Source organism: Anomalospiza imberbis, chromosome 8 (assembly GCF_031753505.1).
Source record: "Anomalospiza imberbis isolate Cuckoo-Finch-1a 21T00152 chromosome 8, ASM3175350v1, whole genome shotgun sequence".
In the NCBI taxonomy this organism is placed as follows: Eukaryota; Metazoa; Chordata; class Aves; order Passeriformes; family Viduidae; genus Anomalospiza; species Anomalospiza imberbis.
Genome location: NC_089688.1, coordinates 20,778,682 through 20,795,940, shown reverse-complemented (window position 1 = coordinate 20,795,940; position 17,259 = coordinate 20,778,682). Strand labels below are relative to the sequence as shown.

Here is a 17,259-nt window from a genome sequence, read left to right as displayed (position 1 = left end):
AACAGAGGTGATGTCAGTTATTGCAGATACTATCAAATACGTGGAATAATTTACTAATATCAATTATTAAACTGCTCAGCACGTTACTACATTTATACAGAAGACTCTAGATAGCACTGTACTGTATTGTTAAGTGTGTCCTTGTTCCCTTAATTTTTTTTTAACTTTATGTTCAGGTGTCTGTTATGTTGTCCACTGAGAAATGGAAGATGGCATAGCTTACTGAAAAACAGAGTTTAATATCAAAATCAGGGAATAAGTTCTACACTCTATACTTCTTCACTGTTCAAAAACTAATGAAACTGTCTACAGAAAAAAACATTAAAATCATCGTAAGTTCCTATTGTGGAAGGAGTTTTGGTTAAATTTCTTCCACCAAATTTTGGTTGAATTTCTTCCACCAAGTAAAATATACTAAAGTTTATAAATCTAGATATTTTTTAAATCCTTTTTTTCTTAGTTACAGCTACATTTTCAGGCCTTCAGTCTTGGGCAGGCTTAGAGTCATGCTGCTTTTACCTAGTTATTTTTATAGTAGGTTAACTTATGTGGACTGTATACCATCAAGCTTTAAGCATTTACTTACAGGAGTTATGCTTCCTTTGTGAGTAGTTCTGTTAGTCTAGGTGGAGTGTAGTTTCTGCAGCTGAAATGAGTATGGGTAAAGGTTGTGGTGAAAAGAAAAAACTTTCTCCATCACCTTGCTAGTGGACTATTTGCTCTGGCTTCATAGTTTTGTATCCTTTTGCCAACGTGGTCTGTTTCATCTTATTAAAAAAAAAAAATCATTCTGGTCTGTCAAAGGTGTGGTTCAGTAGGGCTGCTGCCACTGAGTGTGGCACAGGGCGAAAGTAACCCTTACTTTTGGAATAGCTGAACGGCCTTCATTCTTCTGCTAAATCAAAATAAAAATCATAACAGTTCCTGTCTTAGTTCCTCTGAGATTCTCAAAACTCTTCAGTTACCTCTTCTGCTTAATGATGAAACTGTATAACAGTGAAGAACTTCAGACTGAAATTACTGCTTTGGAAAAAAAAAATTATTTTATCTATCTAGATCAGAAGGAATATAGTCTGCTTTTCTGACACTTGTCCTAATCTTGATGTGTCCCAAAAATAAATCAAGGCTTCAGAGCCAGCAGCCAGCACTGGTTTATATGTTCTTGGTTTGGGGATGACATGGAGGGGAGAGGGGAAGAGAGGAATTGTCCGATCTCACATACACAGCTCTTCCTGATAGGTGGTATTACACTTCCCTTCATGGGGGTGTCCTGCCTCACTAGAAAGTAAATCTACAAGCATACCTTTGGAAAAACTACAAGTTGTACAATTCAGAGACAAAAACATACCTTAATGAGAAAGTTAGGGGTAGGTGGAGGAACAAAATTGCTTTTGACCGTCAAGTCAGTCTTCTTTCTAAGTATGTAGCAAATGCATTAAAACCAAGCTAATGTACAAGTGCAGTCATTATTTTACTTATGTATGTATCTGTAAACCTCAGAGGCCAGTGTTCAGTACATTTGAGTTCCTGGCTATGCTGCTTCACCATTGAAATGTTTATCCAAACTTGCATTTATATTTGCTTATAAATTTTACACATTTTATAAATGTGTTCTATGAATGGAATATAAAATACAGGCCATCATCGATAAAATACTATTGCTTAAGCAGATCTGAATAAGTATTTTTAATTTTTTAATTTTTTTTTTCCCAAGAAGCAAGATCCTGCTAAAATTAAGAGGTAACTGTGTTGTGTGGGAAATCTACTGCATTAGCACTACATTTTAAAAAGTTGCTGGTTCACCTAACCCTAACCCATCACGAGGATGTGGGCTTTGAGAGAAGCAGAGGTGGAAAACAGTATTTTTAAAAACTCTTTCATAATTGTCTTCAGTGACAAGTGGTATTATGCTGTATTTTTTCTGCTCCTTTATGCTTGATAGCACTCATAAAATATTGCTATATAGGAAAGGGTTTTTTTCAAATAAATATTTTGTTTCCCTGCTAAGAGGAATGTCACTTCAATCTCCCTTCAGTCAAACTTTTTAGCATGCTTCTAAACTTAAACAATACTTACACAAACACAGGATTCTCAGTTTTATATTTAATTGTAGCCTGGTGTAATACTTGTAGTAGTGGTTATTGATGAGGGGAAAAAAGAGTTCTAATTGGACCCCACAAGATTTCTTTTTGTTTGCAGCAAGTATATTCTCCAAAGCAGGTCTGAAGCTGTTTTTGTTCATCATGTTTAAATTAAACTACATTTCCAGGAAACTGTTACCTTAAATTTGAAAATAGTGTAAGCTTGTATGATCTTGAAGCTTTTGCGGCAGGAGGGAAAGAAATGGTAACATATTTAATTTTTTTTTTTTTTAATTTCATGTAGGCACACATCTATTCTTTGGGTGCAACACTGAAAGCAGCAATAGAATATATTGTAGAACCTGAGACAGAATCAGAATTTGGACAAGATCTGCGCACTTTACTGGAACAAATGCAGGAAGAGAATCCTGAAAATAGGCCAGATATTGAGGTAAAACAGCCCTACGTAATTTTTGGTTTTAAAAAAGTTGATACTAATATTTCTATATGTGTGCTTGTTAATCTCTATTTAATTTAGCTCATTAATCTTTGTAATTATCAAGATAGTCTTGATAAGCAGTATGCTCAGGTTTTGCAGAAAAGCTGAGGTCTTCCCCAACTCTGCAGAAATTCATCCTTTTTCCCACTCTAATGGATATACAACCTGAAAAGTAGATGTAGATGTTCGACAATGCTTGGATTTTTAAGAAGATTCTGTGAATACACTGGTGGATCTAAATTTTCTCATTAATTGTTTTCTTCCCATTTAATATTCAGTTTACAGAGTATCGTTAGAAATAAAAGCACAGGCATTATGCTGTGGAATCTGTGTGATAATGGGATTGCATTGAAGAAGGGGATGTAGGGACCCTGCTCCAGGAAGTCTCTGTTCCTTGGCATTTTCAAAGCATTACTACTAACTAGTTTTTCTGTAAATACATAAAGGCTTAGATATCTTTATTGGATTTTGTATTTTATTCCATTTAGCTTCTTATTTTACCTTTAGCTGTTAGAAAGAATTTGAAACTGTGTAGGATAATTGCTGATGTTTTCTAAGAATTTACATTCTAAATGTTGTTTACTTGATAGAGTTATTTGACATTAATGTGCAGAAGTTAAACTTTAATGTTTTTGCAGACTGTGACAATGTAACCAGAGAATAACAGATATGCAATGTGACTTTTCTTGGATTCAGTTCTTCTACTTCAGAATAGTGCTATCTACTTTTTTTTTTTGTGGGGGGGAGGTGTGGGCAGGGGCAGTGGGGAGGGCGTGGGTGTTTCATTTTCCTGAACTGATAGTGTATATTCTTAATGGTATAGCACCTATGATCAGTACTTTGCAGAAGGAGTACTGCAACAGAAGAATTAACAGATTCGTTTTAATAAAGTAAAAAATACTGGCTCCCTGACTGAGGACTGCCCAGGCAGGAGACCATACTTAATACGGAGCCTGCTTGGTCAGCTGCTCTATTTCTATTCGTTTACTGTTAAGTTGTCAGAGGAGGGATTGTATAGCACTCTCTCATCTCCAAGTGGTCTGTAGACCATGAAAGCTGTTGCTGACTATTGAAATCATCCAAAAATAATTGGTCTTGGGTAATATGTAAGGGTCACTTTGTGAGTATGTTTTTTCTGTTCCTTCTCCACTGGACATTTTCTTGGGTGAACAGAGTTGTGGGAGCTCTTTGGAGGGAAAGTCCCTAGACTTTTCTAGGTATTTGCTAGACTTCAGCACAGCTGGATACCTGTCTCCCATTTTCCTGTCCTTCCTCAATCCCATATGTGAACGAAAAGGGCCAGTTTCTTCCTTCCATGCACAACAACAGAGGAGCAGTTGAGTGGGAACTGCTGAATGCGGAAGTGAGAGCATCTCCTAAGAGCTGTATGAGGTCTCACCAGTATTTATCTAGGAATAGTTACTGAGGAAATGGTGGGATGTATTTGGAAAGGCAGCTCTCTTCTACATCCTGCCCAAAGGGGCAGGTTTTTACATGTGTGAATATCTGTAGTTAATTATGTAATTGTAAGTAATGATAATGATTGTTTTTTCTAACTGGGAATATTGCTTTGTAGATATTTGTATTTTGCAGTTTTTAAAAGATTCAGGGTTTAATTTTAATGTAATTTCAGTAAAAAAAACATTCATTATCCTGCCTGTGTCACTGAATTCAAGCGAAGCATTGGCTGTTTAAAAAAGTAATCAGCACTCTAGCTTTTGCATTTTCACTATGTTATTCATAAAGGATAATATTTAAGATAATTTTTATCAGTTATTCTTGATGTTCTAACTGTAGGCTAAAACTTGAGTTTTATTAAATGACTTTATAATAGCCCATGGTAAAAACAAGAAATTAATTCAACCACATAATAGAAACACACAGTATAAAGAATTGGAGAAGAAAGACCTCCAGTGTAGCATCATACAAATTCAGATTTACTGTGGGAGTTAACATCATTCATGTTAGTCGAAATTCACAAATCTATTCATTATTAAATAAGTATTTAACATTCATTTTCTCTAGAGCATTGTGTCATTATGTGAAGGAAAAATGAAGATTGCTTCATCAAGTAATATTTGTCGAAGCTTGTCTGCTGTTGGAAGAAGAGTTCTTTCAATTGAATCATTTGGTGCATCTCAAGGTAACCAGAAAATGTATTTAGTCTAAAACTTTAGATTGCCTGACATATCTAATGATTTTTCAAAGACTGTGTTTGTGTGCTTTCCTGTTACAGGTTCCTTTCTAGATTACAATAAATCATTATTAAATATTTGTAGACTGGTGATGGGGAAACAGGGACATGCAATGCTTAATTAACATAATATGTTTGAAATGTCCCTTATGATTCAAAGTGATTTGTTCAGAAATTGAGAATTTGTGTAATATACTAAAGATATGTAACAGCAATGGCAGAACAAGCAATATAAAGATTTGCAGGAGCGATTAGGAGGTTTAATACACATTTAATATAAGCATCTGTTTTTGTGTCTAGATGTCTGTGATAACATGTGGAAGGGAAGAATGTGTCAGAGGAATTTGGGATCTAAATTATATTCAAATGAGAAAAACAACATTGCAGGTGATTCGTCTGCAGTGGAAGAGGTGACAACTGCCTGTCATAACAACTCTTCTGTAGTTACCATGGTGACTGGCAGAGAAAGTGGTTTAAAGGAAATGCAAATTGATCTGGATAATGAGAAAGCTCAACATTCTCAACTAGCAGCTCAAACTGAAAAGAGCAAAGAAGAGGACAAACACGCAGTGTATACTGACAGTTTTGCTAGTGTTGCTTTGGATATAAAATCATGTGTTATTGACCTGGAGAGAGATTGCCTTTTTAAGAAAGGTTCTTTGAGAAAAATGAAAACCTTTCCAAAGCTACCACTTGAACTAGCAGATACAAATAACTTTTTTACTTCTGTAACCAACAGTGGACCACTAGATAGGAAAAACCACTTCATAACACAAGAGTCACTACCTCCAGACAATAATAATGAGGTTGCTTTTTCAAAGGGAAATCTCAATTCTTTTGCTGTCAGTAGTCCACCAGAAATAGAATCAAAGAATCACCAATCTGATGATCGTCATTTAGAAGCACCATGTGTATGCACACAAGTGTCTGGCTTGAATCTAGAAGAACATATGTCACTTATCAGTGGAAAAAAGATAGGTTTTTCTTCATCTGATCACAAAGAAGACTCTTCTGGTGCTACCTCTGAAGGGCTAAAACCAGCTGATATGCTAAAAGACCCAAATCAGTCAATTGCTAGAGCAAAAATGCTAGACAACTACATGATGTTGGAAGACTGTTCTGAAACTTTTCAAGGGTCAAATGAAAATTATGTGCCACATTTTAACAAGATGGATTCAGTGTTAACAACAAAACCCAGTGGGAACATACATGGATCAAACCTAATTAGGCCACCAGAATTAAGCAACGGTGTGATGAGTGCAAACAATAATGAAGATAATCTTTGTGGAGGCAGAGGTTCTGAAATCAAAAGTAATGAGCAGGTAGTAAAAATAAAGTCTTCATTATATAGTTGCTGTAGTCACTTATGTGGAGATGAGATGACTTAAATACTGTGTGATTTCTTTCCCCCTTGTCCCCTTTAGCATCCCAGAAAATGGAATTTTGCTAGTCTGCACACTTTAAGAGTTAATATTGGTGATTAAAGAGTTAATATTGGTGATTAAAGAGTTAATATTGGTGATCCTTTTTTCTTTTTAAAGTAAAAATTGAAGTGCTACAGTGAAATTTATGCTGTTGCAAAATCAACTTCCATTTAAATTTTTTATTTTTTTTACAAATGGAGTCTACTCGCTAGTGTGTTAGAGCAGCATTCCTTAATAGCTGATTGCATTTGTAAAAGAACAACCAAAGCATACATGTATTTTTAACTCTTTATGTTACTGTCAATGCATAAATTCCACTACCTTGCAGTGAGCCTCCCAGGTGCTTATGAAAATTGCAGAATTCCTGACTGTAAACCTGAACTCACTGAAATCAGTGGCAATATCCCATCAGCGTCAGGAGGAGAGAGTCTGCATTTTTTTAATCTTCCATGTAAATTTAAGTTTTTGGAAATTGTACATATGCTATATTTGTTCTGTGTTCTTAAATTGCCGTCTCTGTTTGTTATGTATGTTTCACTATAGAATTTAAATATGTGCACAATATGATGGATATGTTGTCTCATGCATTAAGTCTTTATAAATAGCCAAATACCAGAGGGAGAATCTGCCAGAGTTTGTTGATAGGTAATTGTAATATGGTCTCTTCTCTGCTCAAATTGCATATCTCAGGGTGGACAAGTTTGGTCTCTGACTAGATGGTTTTCTTTTGTGCCACACTCAGAGGTGTGAACAATCTCCATGGTAGGAGATCTGCTGGCTAAAACTGCAGGATTGTTTATCCTTCTCCAGCTTTGTTACAGCAGGATAAAAATGAGCAGCAAAAACTTCACACATTTTGTTACCAGAAATTATTCTTAGGTGAAGATGTTGGGTTTTTTCCTTGCTTGTCAACTGGCAAGTCAGCCTTGTTCTCCTTGCTGACCAGCCCATCTTCCAGCCATCCCATACAGTGGCACTTAGGGTTATATTCAGTCTCTGTCCATCCCTCTTTTCACCTTGCCCGAGCACCTTCTCTGAAACACTAACCTAAAATTATCAGGTGTGTAAAGAGCCTTTAGTTCATCATAGCTAAAAAACTAGAGCAAATTGAAGAATCTGTCCTTTTTTCCCTTTCCTGTCTCTTCTCCCTCAACAGCTTATTAAATTCATAGTTCAGGAGGATAGTAAATGTGAATAAGTACCACGTGGCATGGTTTTGCCTTCCAAGGGGCTTATTCACTGTATGCATATTGAATCCTTTATTTAGTTTTTAAATCCTCCAAGTGCATTCTTCAGACTCTGAGATATAATTCCTTTATTGTACACACATCCTTTTTTTTTTCTATTTCTGCCATCACTTATAAACATAAGTTGATTGTAGTGATAGGGGTTCTTTTTTAAGGAGTAAAAGATGTTGAAATAAGACCTGTATTCTGTCCTTACCAGATTACCAGGGCAAAAGTTTACGTCTGGATGCATGAAGGTAGTTTTAGGAAAATAATCTTCCCCAGAATTATAGTTTTCCAGAACTATAGTTTTCCAAAATTCTTCCATTAAATTAAAAGCTGTGACAAATCTTATTTGCTTTTTTGCAGCAGCACTTGAGACTGACACACAGAAAAGTAAACTAAAATACATTCTCAGGTTATTCTGCCATTCTTTTTAAGTCTTCTTTTTCTTTAAATATTTCATCATCAATTTAAATAAAGTGTCCTTTCAGCCTGAACAGAATTTCATTCTTGCAGACACGTAGGCTCTTATTAACAGTGAGGTTATCCTGTTCCCACTGATCTCACAGGACAATCACTGTGAATTAAGAAAGGTAACTTATTCCAGGTACCCTAATAAGTGTTGTAATACATAGCATCTGAAATGAAGACAGCAGGGTAGTGGCTCTTTGTTATATCAGAGGTTTATAGCTGTCTTTTCAGTAGAAGTAATGCTTGATAGACTCACACTTTATATTCTCGTTTTTAGTAAATGATTCCAGCAAATGTTCAGGTCCTGCCACAGAAAAATGTGCGATTTAGAAAAATCTTTTTGGTCTTAAACAAAAAAAGCAAACATAGCAAAATCTTCTTTGATTATTTAACTGATGTAGGGAGAAAAAAAGCCCTTTAAGTATATTAACACCTAGGCTTCTGAAATGGCTTCCTGAAATGCTGAATTTCTAGCCTCATAATCCTTTGTTTTCTGAAGGAAGGTCATTCATAGATGGGAGCTGTTGAACTGTATAGCAGACTTTATTGTGACTCTTCATAGAGAAATGCAGTGGGTTAATGTTTTCAGCTTCTTTTTTTCTTTTGGAAAAGAGATTTTATTCCTCAGGTTTCCAAAATATAGTAGTTTTTGCCTCTGTGTTACCTCCTGACAACTGAAAAGAAAAAGTCACACTGTGCTATCCCTTACATTACAAAAGTACAATTGCTGTCTCTCTCTCTCAAGTTCCCATTAGCCAGAATTTTACAAATACTTTATTTTTGTTGTTTTTTTTAAGAAAGCCTGAGTCTGAGTTTGTTCATTTACTGCAAAAGCACAAATGTGAATCCCCAGCTAATGTGATTTCTGCCTTGTGGGGTAAATAGAAAACACCTCAGAGGATTTGCAGTGCTGCCATTTTCTGAGTTCTCTATAACAAATCGGCATGATTGCAGCAAGTAGAGCTTTTAGAATGGTTCTCCAGCATTCCTTTCATGTTGTTTAGAGAAGGTGCAATACCAGCCCCATCCGGTTGAAGATCAACCTTGTCTACTCTGGAGAACAGACAGTTTTTCTTGCCTGTCAGTACTTCTCCAGTGGACAATATTTTTCTAATACTCAAACACTGCTTCTTATTGTTGTGTGCTTTACTGCTAGTAAGCATTACTAAAAATACTTGCTTGCTTTTGTCTGGCTACTGCAATGTATCTTGTGAGGGTTTTCCTAGTAATTTTTATAGTTTTGCATGCCATAAATAAATATTTTTCACTTCAAGTTTGAGTGGGGATCTTTTATTTCTCTAACCAGTTTCATTCCAATCAGGTATGCCTCATCTCTAATCCTTTTAAATGTTTGTCTGTGATTTAAATGCTATGGTCTTTACTTGGGAAGGGTTAATGGAAACCTGGCAAATGCAAGTTTTGTTTTCTGTTGGTCATTCATACCCTGTCAAGCATGAGAGAAGTGAAAAGCCATGTAGCTAGAGGCTGACACTTTAACACTGGGGAAATAACATGAAGGAAAGTAAAGTTGTCAGTTCCCAGAATAATACTTGCTAAGAAAAGAAAGATGAAAATCTTGCTTTGGCTATTTAAAACATGCCAGCATTATGTTCATAAAATAAATTATGTTTGCATAGTTGGAATGCTTTACTAAATTTGGAGGTTACAATTCTGGTACCAACAATTAAGTAGAAGATCTGTTAAACGATCTTTGCAGCACTGCAAAAAACCCATCGCTTTTCCAACAAGTAAGGTTTAAAATGTAATCTTTGAGCATAAACCAAAATGGCACCAGGATGTAGATGTAGACAATAATGGCTCATTTGGCTTTTTTATATTTTCTGACAAAATTTCAATGCTGAGAAAAACATTTTCTTACTTTAAAAAATGGGTAATATAATTTCTGTCATGAAAAGGTCTGGTTTAGAACATTTAAAAAATATGGAAAGAGAAATTGGATTATAATTTTGTTTCCTCTTTGGTGCAGTTTCACTGATGATAATATATTAATGAATGTTTATTAGCATTAATAAAATAATGTTAATGGTTTAAGTGGACTTACAAATGCTGAGGAGTTGTCTTGAGCTTGCTTTGCTAAAATATGTGAATAGATAAGTAACAGCATGCTACAGATGGTTTGACTAAAAGCATTTAATCATACATTTTCCAGTACTTCAGATTTCTTTTTCTTGGTGTTTGAGTGGGGATTTTATTTTTAAGTTTTAGAAAATAGTAATAGCCATGAATCAGAGACTTGCATGTTAAAAACCAAAACAACCAAACCTGAGACATGCCTAAATAAGGAGTTTTGCACTTATATGTTTACTAAACCAAGGTTCAGTGGAGTTAGAATGTGCATAGTTTTAAAATACCACACAGGTGAGGTACCAGGAGCATTGCATTAAATACCTTTGTTTAAGGATTGAGGCTCAAATAAAAGTTGCCTCATAACCATAGGTTGAGTAGTGTATTCTTTTTCCTTTGAAAACTGTTTGAACCAGACTGCATGCATTTTTCACCACAAATGCAAATATGTGATGAAACATGTCTTGTCATGTACCTTCACTACATGGGGTAACTTCTGCAAGGTGTTAGAAGCACAAGTTAGAAGTCTCCAGCAGGTCTGAACCCTCAGTTTTCATCTGAAGTCTTCCACATTTCTCTTTCTGGTAGAGGAAGGTGGGAATTTGGAATAATTAGGACACTAGAAGAATGACCTTCTCAGGCGTTTCTTTCAGGAATAAAATTGATACGGTCAAGGTGAGGAGAGATGTGAATTATAGTTAGAGACAATAGCAGTGCAGGTATTTATTAGTATGACAGAAGACCAATTAGCACACAAATGCCAGCTAACAATATTATATTTGAGGTTTCTTATTTCTTTAGAATGATTGCCAGAGAAACAATGAGTGTATACATTTAAATAAAGTTCACCAAACTGTAACCAGACTGCATCCTTCTTTTTCCTGACTCAGTTTGTTTTGGCCAGCCCATAGATGGCAGTGATTCTCATTTATGCTAAGATTTGCTTTCCCTACATACCTTTTTCTTCCAAAATAGAGTTTTTCTGGTGCCTCTTCATCTCTATTTTCTAATCTGTCATTGACACTTCTGTCTTATCATAAACTTCTGCTGCTGTTCTTAGGATTTATTCTTACTTTCCTGCAGCCCGTGAATTTCTTTGTCATTTCTTTCTTACTCAAAAGAGCTTGGATATCCCAGAGGCGATGAGAAATACTTTGCAGCTTTTTGCAGTACAAAAAACTTCAGTCTCCAGTTCACTGAGAGATTCTTCTTTCCCTGGCTAGCCATTCATCACTTCTCCTGAAGTAAAAGGTGATTTGTATATGCAGTAAAGGAAGTCCATCTTTCTTCTCTGCAGCTTTTAGAGCCTTTAAAGACATAAACTTCAAGAGGAGGGATTCTCTTACAGGGAAACATGTGGCACTAGTGTGTACTTACTAGAAGAAAATTCCTAAATCCCAAAGCCTTCTTAATGCTTTAGTCAGTATGAAATTTCTCTTGTGGTTTCTCTTCACTCACGTCAGCTATGCAGGGTTAATTTGAAGATTTGGGTGCTCCTTTCTTTGTAAAGTGTCTGTGAGCAAAGACACTTGAGGCAGGTGAGAACCACGGTGCTCTGGAGGGGGAAACAGTGCTGCTCAGGGATAGTAATCTATGAACAGTATGAAGCTCTATCCTATATGCTTTCTAGACTAAGTCATTCTTTTGACTATCAGTCCTTTTCCTTCTTGCTGTGTGATTGATGGCTTTTTATCAGACTGTTCAAGAGGTTACTTTTCTAGATACAGTAAAAGAATACATGGATGAAAGAATTTTGCACTCCAGGATGCTGGTGATAGCAAAATTGGAGAATGAAACTGGATCTTGTCACCTGGCTTCAAATCTGTCTATGCTGAAGTTACTAATTTTTGCAATGTGCCACAATGTAGGATAGAAGAATAATAGCACCAGGTTCATTTTTATCTGTTGGAGGTAGGCAGAATATGAAACATTTTCAGTAATTCAAAAGGTGCGTTTCATGACATATTTTGTTAAAAAACCCCGTAATTTATCTGGTTCACCTTCAAAGAATATTTAAACAATATGAGCCTAAAGTATTGTGTTCTTTGAAAAAGTCTTCTGGTTCAAATTATTAACAAAGTTTCAGCTACAGAAATTAATGTCCTTCTTTTCTCCATAGATTGCACTGAAGCTATTTCTGTTTGTGGAGCTTTATGAAATTCAATGCAGTAGTCAGCTCATTGTGTATCCCATGATAAAATCCAAAGAGCATCTCAGTAAAAGGATGAAAAATCGACTTTAGTAAATGACAGTGCAGAGGCTGATTTGTCAAAGTTAATGATGCAGTGCCACTGTGTGTGGGGAGACCCTTAGTCTATGCAGATTCTACAAATACTGATTGGGATGTAAAGGTGTCTCTAAAAGCAACAAAACAGTTCAGAGGGGTTTTTGTTTGTCTCCTGTGCTTCAATTTTGTGTTTAGGTTTTTTTGGGTTGCTTTGGTTCATTTTTTTTATTTGATTGATTTTTGGTTTTTTGGGGGTTTTTTTGAGGGTGAAATGTTTTTTTTTCCAGAGTTAATCCTGAATTACTTCTAGTAATTCTTTTCCCTAACATAGCCTGAAATTGACTCATTCAGGACTGCATATATAAGACAAAATGTGCTGTGCTCCTTTTAAAAAGAGTTCTTTGGGTCTGCTGTCACTCAGAGGTTTCTGCCTACAATGAACTTTTTAGTGTTCCTTTGGTAGATGAAAGGAGATCATGAAGTACAGCTGATGTCAAGAGCCGCTGCTGGAGATGGGCTTTTCCATTAGCACAGTTTGATCAGGAAGGTGTGTGTACACTACTATAAATCTCCAGTTCTTAGATTCACACTAACACACACCACCCCCCAAAAATAAAAAATCACAAAATGTAAAGCGTGTCTCTGAAGAGCAGAAGTTTCCATGGAACAGTATCTTTTTCACATTAAGGTATTATGCCAGATATCAAAAGCTAAATTGGTAGTCAGAAAAACAAATGCTGTTACTACAAATTGAGCAGCCAGTGATTAAAAACAAAACAACTTGCTGGGATTTCAAATAAACCTGTCATTAATTCTGTCAATATTGTTAACATCTTTCACAGAAGAACAAGAAGTGTTGATGAAATCTTTAAGGTAAGACATGTAATGCAACTGTCAGGGTAAATCAGGTTTTGAATGTGGGACTGTTTTGTTGATGGCAATCATTTGAATTTTTTATGTTTTTCAGTCTAGGTGTTGTCCCTATAATTATGTAATTATGTGTCATCATAAAATATGTCTATTACACAATGGACATTCTAAGAGTCTTTTCTTAGTATGGTAAGAAAGACCTTACAGACAGCTCACTTTTCCTGAAGGAATTAAGAAACAATTAATTCATTTATACAGTTAGCTGACTGTGCCATGCTTTTAAAATAAATAGTATTAATTCATTACTGGTAAGTGCAATAAATATATTTTCTTGTTACTTTTTGAGTATTTTTTATATTAGGATTTACTTTTCTGTTGCATTAGTAAATGTTTTTAATTTGTGATAATTTTTATAACTTTCTTCATCCTCACTGTTTTTTTCAGTGGATCTCTCTAAAACTCCTGTTGTCCTGGTATGGTAGGCCTCTGAAAGACTATGAACTCTGGGCATTATGTCATGAGTGTTTATGTACTCTGCAGACTTGCATAGATTATCCAGGTATAGTCTTAATTACAGCGAAGTATTTTGCCTAGTTATTTATGTTCACTCTGTTAATATTTCCTTTAGTCTGTTGATTGAAAAGATCTGGACTTTCATTTTGTGTGCAGATATTTCTATTTTGATTTCCTTAAATTGTGACAAAACCCAATTTGGAGTTTTCTTCTATATACAGGTGAATGTCTCATATATAGGTGGGGTTTTTTTTTCTTCATCCTGAATCTTGATGGCTTTTGCAGCAGAAATTAATCTTTGGCTTCAAGCAGTGAAACAATTTTTAGACTTTTTGGGAATGAAGAATCTGTACTTCAACTTTTAAGAAAAACACTTGTGACTTGTATCAAGCAGGAAGAAATAAGTTTTACATATATATATGTAAAAACTTCCTCTTTTGCCTGGATTTCTTTGTGACAAATGATTCCTGACCTCTTCTGCAGTAAGGGCTTTGTCATTTTAAAGTACTCAGGATCTTGTCATAGAGTTAGTCCTTCTACATCTCCTATGCTTCAGTTTATAGACAAATTCTCAGAAATAAACTTCTGAGAGAGGAAGAGGGGACTGTCCTTTGACAAAATTGGAATATGTTGTGTGCAACTCAGGAGACCATCCTAGATTTCCATGGACATTCTGAATGATGGTTATACTAATGATAAACCTATAGCAGTTCTGATAAACAGAGCAGAGGTTTCCACCACCACCACCCTTTCTTTTCCTTGATTTAAAAAAACTTGCTTTTAAGAGTATGGGTAGGGATGAGTTTGAAGCCTTTAAGTTAATATAAACAACTGGATAGTAATGTACAGAAAACTTGCTGCATCTCTTTGGATTTCAGCTTCAGTTATTTTATCTCTGTTTTATAAAACTGCTTAAAAGGAAATAAACCATAAATGAAGATTCTGAGCACTTTAAGAATTGTTACCCATAAAACTAAGTATTTAATATACCTTGTAACAGGAGGATTATTTCAGCCTCATAGCATGTTCCTTATGTTTCTAAAGGTTTCAGATAACTGCACATAATGGCTCAGATTCTAATGTAATACACTTAGACAGCCTCTGTTACTGCTCTCTTAAGAATGCATCTTAAAAGTATTAAAAATAGTCCTCTGAACCTTATGTAGCCTATAGAAGGGAACATAATGATACAAACCACCAGATGGAAGACACTTTACTTAAAAATTCTGTATTTGACAAATAAAGCTATCTAGAAGTTGAATATTGGTTTCAGATTTAGGATGTTTCTGCAAGAGGATTCTCTCCCTGTTCTGAGGAATGGTGCATTGTGGAAAGGTTTATAGTGTGTGCTTATGCCCACATATGAAGTTTTCTCAATGTTCCTTTTGAATAATACTTACTAAAGGTGAAGCTGTTACGAATTTTGAATATATCTTGTAAAAAAGTCCTTTGTCTTGACAATGGTAGAGTGAGACTGGTAGCTGATGAGCCATGGTTAAATATATGAAGCTGGATTATTTTTTATTTATTCATGTAAGACAGCCTTTTCCTCCAAATCCTTCCTTGATTACACTTTTTTCATTATCCTAAGCAGGAATTACCTGGCTGAGAAAACATACCCCAAAGCTAGCCTGTTCTTCCCGTATTTGTTAATTCAACTCTGCTGCAGAAGTTGTTTGTAACCTCCATTGGGACTTAACTTAATTCCTCTCCTCTTATCAGAGGATGTTGCTTACATGTAGCTCGTGGGTGATTCAGGGAGCCCAGGTGAGGATTCTTATGTTGTACTGAACAAGCTGAGATCTGGTTTGTGTGAGCAGGGCCACAGGGGCATTTACTGCCAAACTGACAGACAAAGACAAGTGAGCGTGAAGCTGCCTCTGCAGAAATAACCAGCAAAGGTTCTCATTTGGAAAGCTTTGCTTTTCAATACATATACTTCAGGTCCAAGTTAAATATTATTGAAGGTAGTAGACAATCCTTTATGTTAAGCACAGTGAATAATTTAATTTTAGATGTGGTTTGTACAGTTAAGTAAAAAAAGGAAAAGTGTTACTGCCTTTTTTTCTAACTTAATTTTTTTCCTCTTAGACCTCTTCAATTAATTATTAATAAATTAATATTTGGGTGTCTCTTAGACATCTTTAATATTTTCTTTCATAATTAATACATTTAATGTTTTAATCTCTTATTCAATTTAAGAATCTATTCTTTAATAAAAAAACTGCATTTGATGGTCTAGAAATAGAGGACTACAATTGGACTGCAGGAGGACTACTTACTGGCCAGTTGGCTTAATATATTAAAGCACATTAAATTAAAATGTCCTTTGAAGTTAGCTAACAGATAGACACAGTTGTGCCACAGGATTTTCAACGCCAAATTTATATGATGTGATCTCATTATCTTAATGTCAAGTTTCTGAAGACCTCAGGTAATTTTAAGTAGTTCTAGAAGTCCATTATTTCTTTTTTTAACAATGGAAAATGTCAAGGCCTTGCAAATACTGACCTATGTAACATTTCTTTACTGAGAAAGTGAAATTATAACTATTTGTGAAAAACTGGACTTCATGTCCTTTTGCACCCAGAGGAGTTTTGGATCTGCTCACATGTGTGTCAGCTTTCTCCAGATGATGACCCCCTATTTTTGTGGGGTTGAAGGAGGAGAAGAGAGACTTAAGTTCTTAGATAAAATGACCATCTTTTATTGGTATCTAGTGAGAAGACTAGAGTATATCTACCGATTATATTTATTTCTTTTTGTTTTGTGTCTTTCTTGACCTTCCTTTTCAATGCTATTATAAAGAGAATAAATTTCCAGTTTCTTGTCTTTGTTCTGCAGAAATTGCTTTGAGTAATTACACAGCTATTGTCTTTTTATTGGCTTGTGTCTGTTCTAGCATAAATGTTATTTAAAGCATCATTTATTTTAGGGTAATTCCTGACACTGTAAATTCTTTGTTAAAATTATTTATTTTTATTAGTGCTAAATAGCTACAAGAACAGATACTTATTATGCCTTGCCCCTTTGTGGGGTTTTTTTTTGCAGTGGTCTTATGTTTGGACTCTGTCCTGATTGACTGCCATGGAAGGATCCTCTTTGCTGCTCCAAAAGCTGAAGGTAAAATAAGAGATTGCATGTTCGGCTTTTAATTCTTTCCAGGGGAAGTGGAAAAGAAAGCAATCATCTTACCTTTTTTTCTGATTTCTTTTCTCATTTAGAATCTTGTGATGTGTTTTATTTAGCTCCTGAAATTGAAGAAGAGGATGTGGATACTGAGAAGGTAATGTGGTAGGTTATGTAGATTGCTTTGTATTTTATCGAAGGACAGTTTTATCCCTCTGCTAGTTGGAGAAGAAAGCTAAACTCTTCTGAGATTGTGTTAATATTTCTCATTTCTCCCAACATTTCTTGGTTATCTGTGGGGCTTTTTTTGATAGATTGATCTCTCATGAAATCAGTTGGTTCTATACTTTTTCCTTCCAGAATTCTTGGAGTAACTGCCAAAAATCTGCTATTCAATGGTTTTCCATAAGACTTAATTATTTTCAGTTTTTTAGCAGTAAGACAGGCCTTTAAGTCATTTTTCCACATTGTGAAGGTCACAGTAAGATCATTAACTTAGACTATCTGGGCAAAAGCCCAAACATTATTCACACTTAG

At 35.2% G+C, this 17,259-nt stretch overlaps 1 protein-coding gene across 17 annotated transcripts in view; it reads left to right on the top strand.

The window, feature by feature from the left end:
- The window catches only part of KNDC1 (kinase non-catalytic C-lobe domain containing 1), a 57,296-nt gene that overhangs the window by 21,774 nt on the left and 18,263 nt on the right, over positions 1-17,259 (top strand). For 10 of the 17 annotated variants that reach the window (XR_011001424.1, XR_011001423.1, XR_011001425.1 and 7 more), the window contains 6 exons: positions 2,386-2,532; positions 4,606-4,723; positions 5,075-6,096; positions 13,525-13,639; positions 16,645-16,716; positions 16,818-16,879. Coding sequence is in view for 8 of the 17 variants with exons in the window: in XM_068197741.1 (XP_068053842.1) it covers positions 2,386-2,532; positions 4,606-4,723; positions 5,075-6,096; positions 13,525-13,639; positions 16,645-16,716; positions 16,818-16,879 (1,536 nt within the window). In the remaining 9 variants the exon portion in view is untranslated. Of the gene's footprint in view, positions 1-2,385; positions 2,533-4,605; positions 4,724-5,074; positions 6,251-6,283; positions 9,172-13,524; positions 13,640-16,644; positions 16,717-16,817; positions 16,888-17,259 lie in introns of those variants that run through there. The other 7 variants (XR_011001427.1, XM_068197742.1, XR_011001429.1 and 4 more) reach the window with 7 other exon arrangements.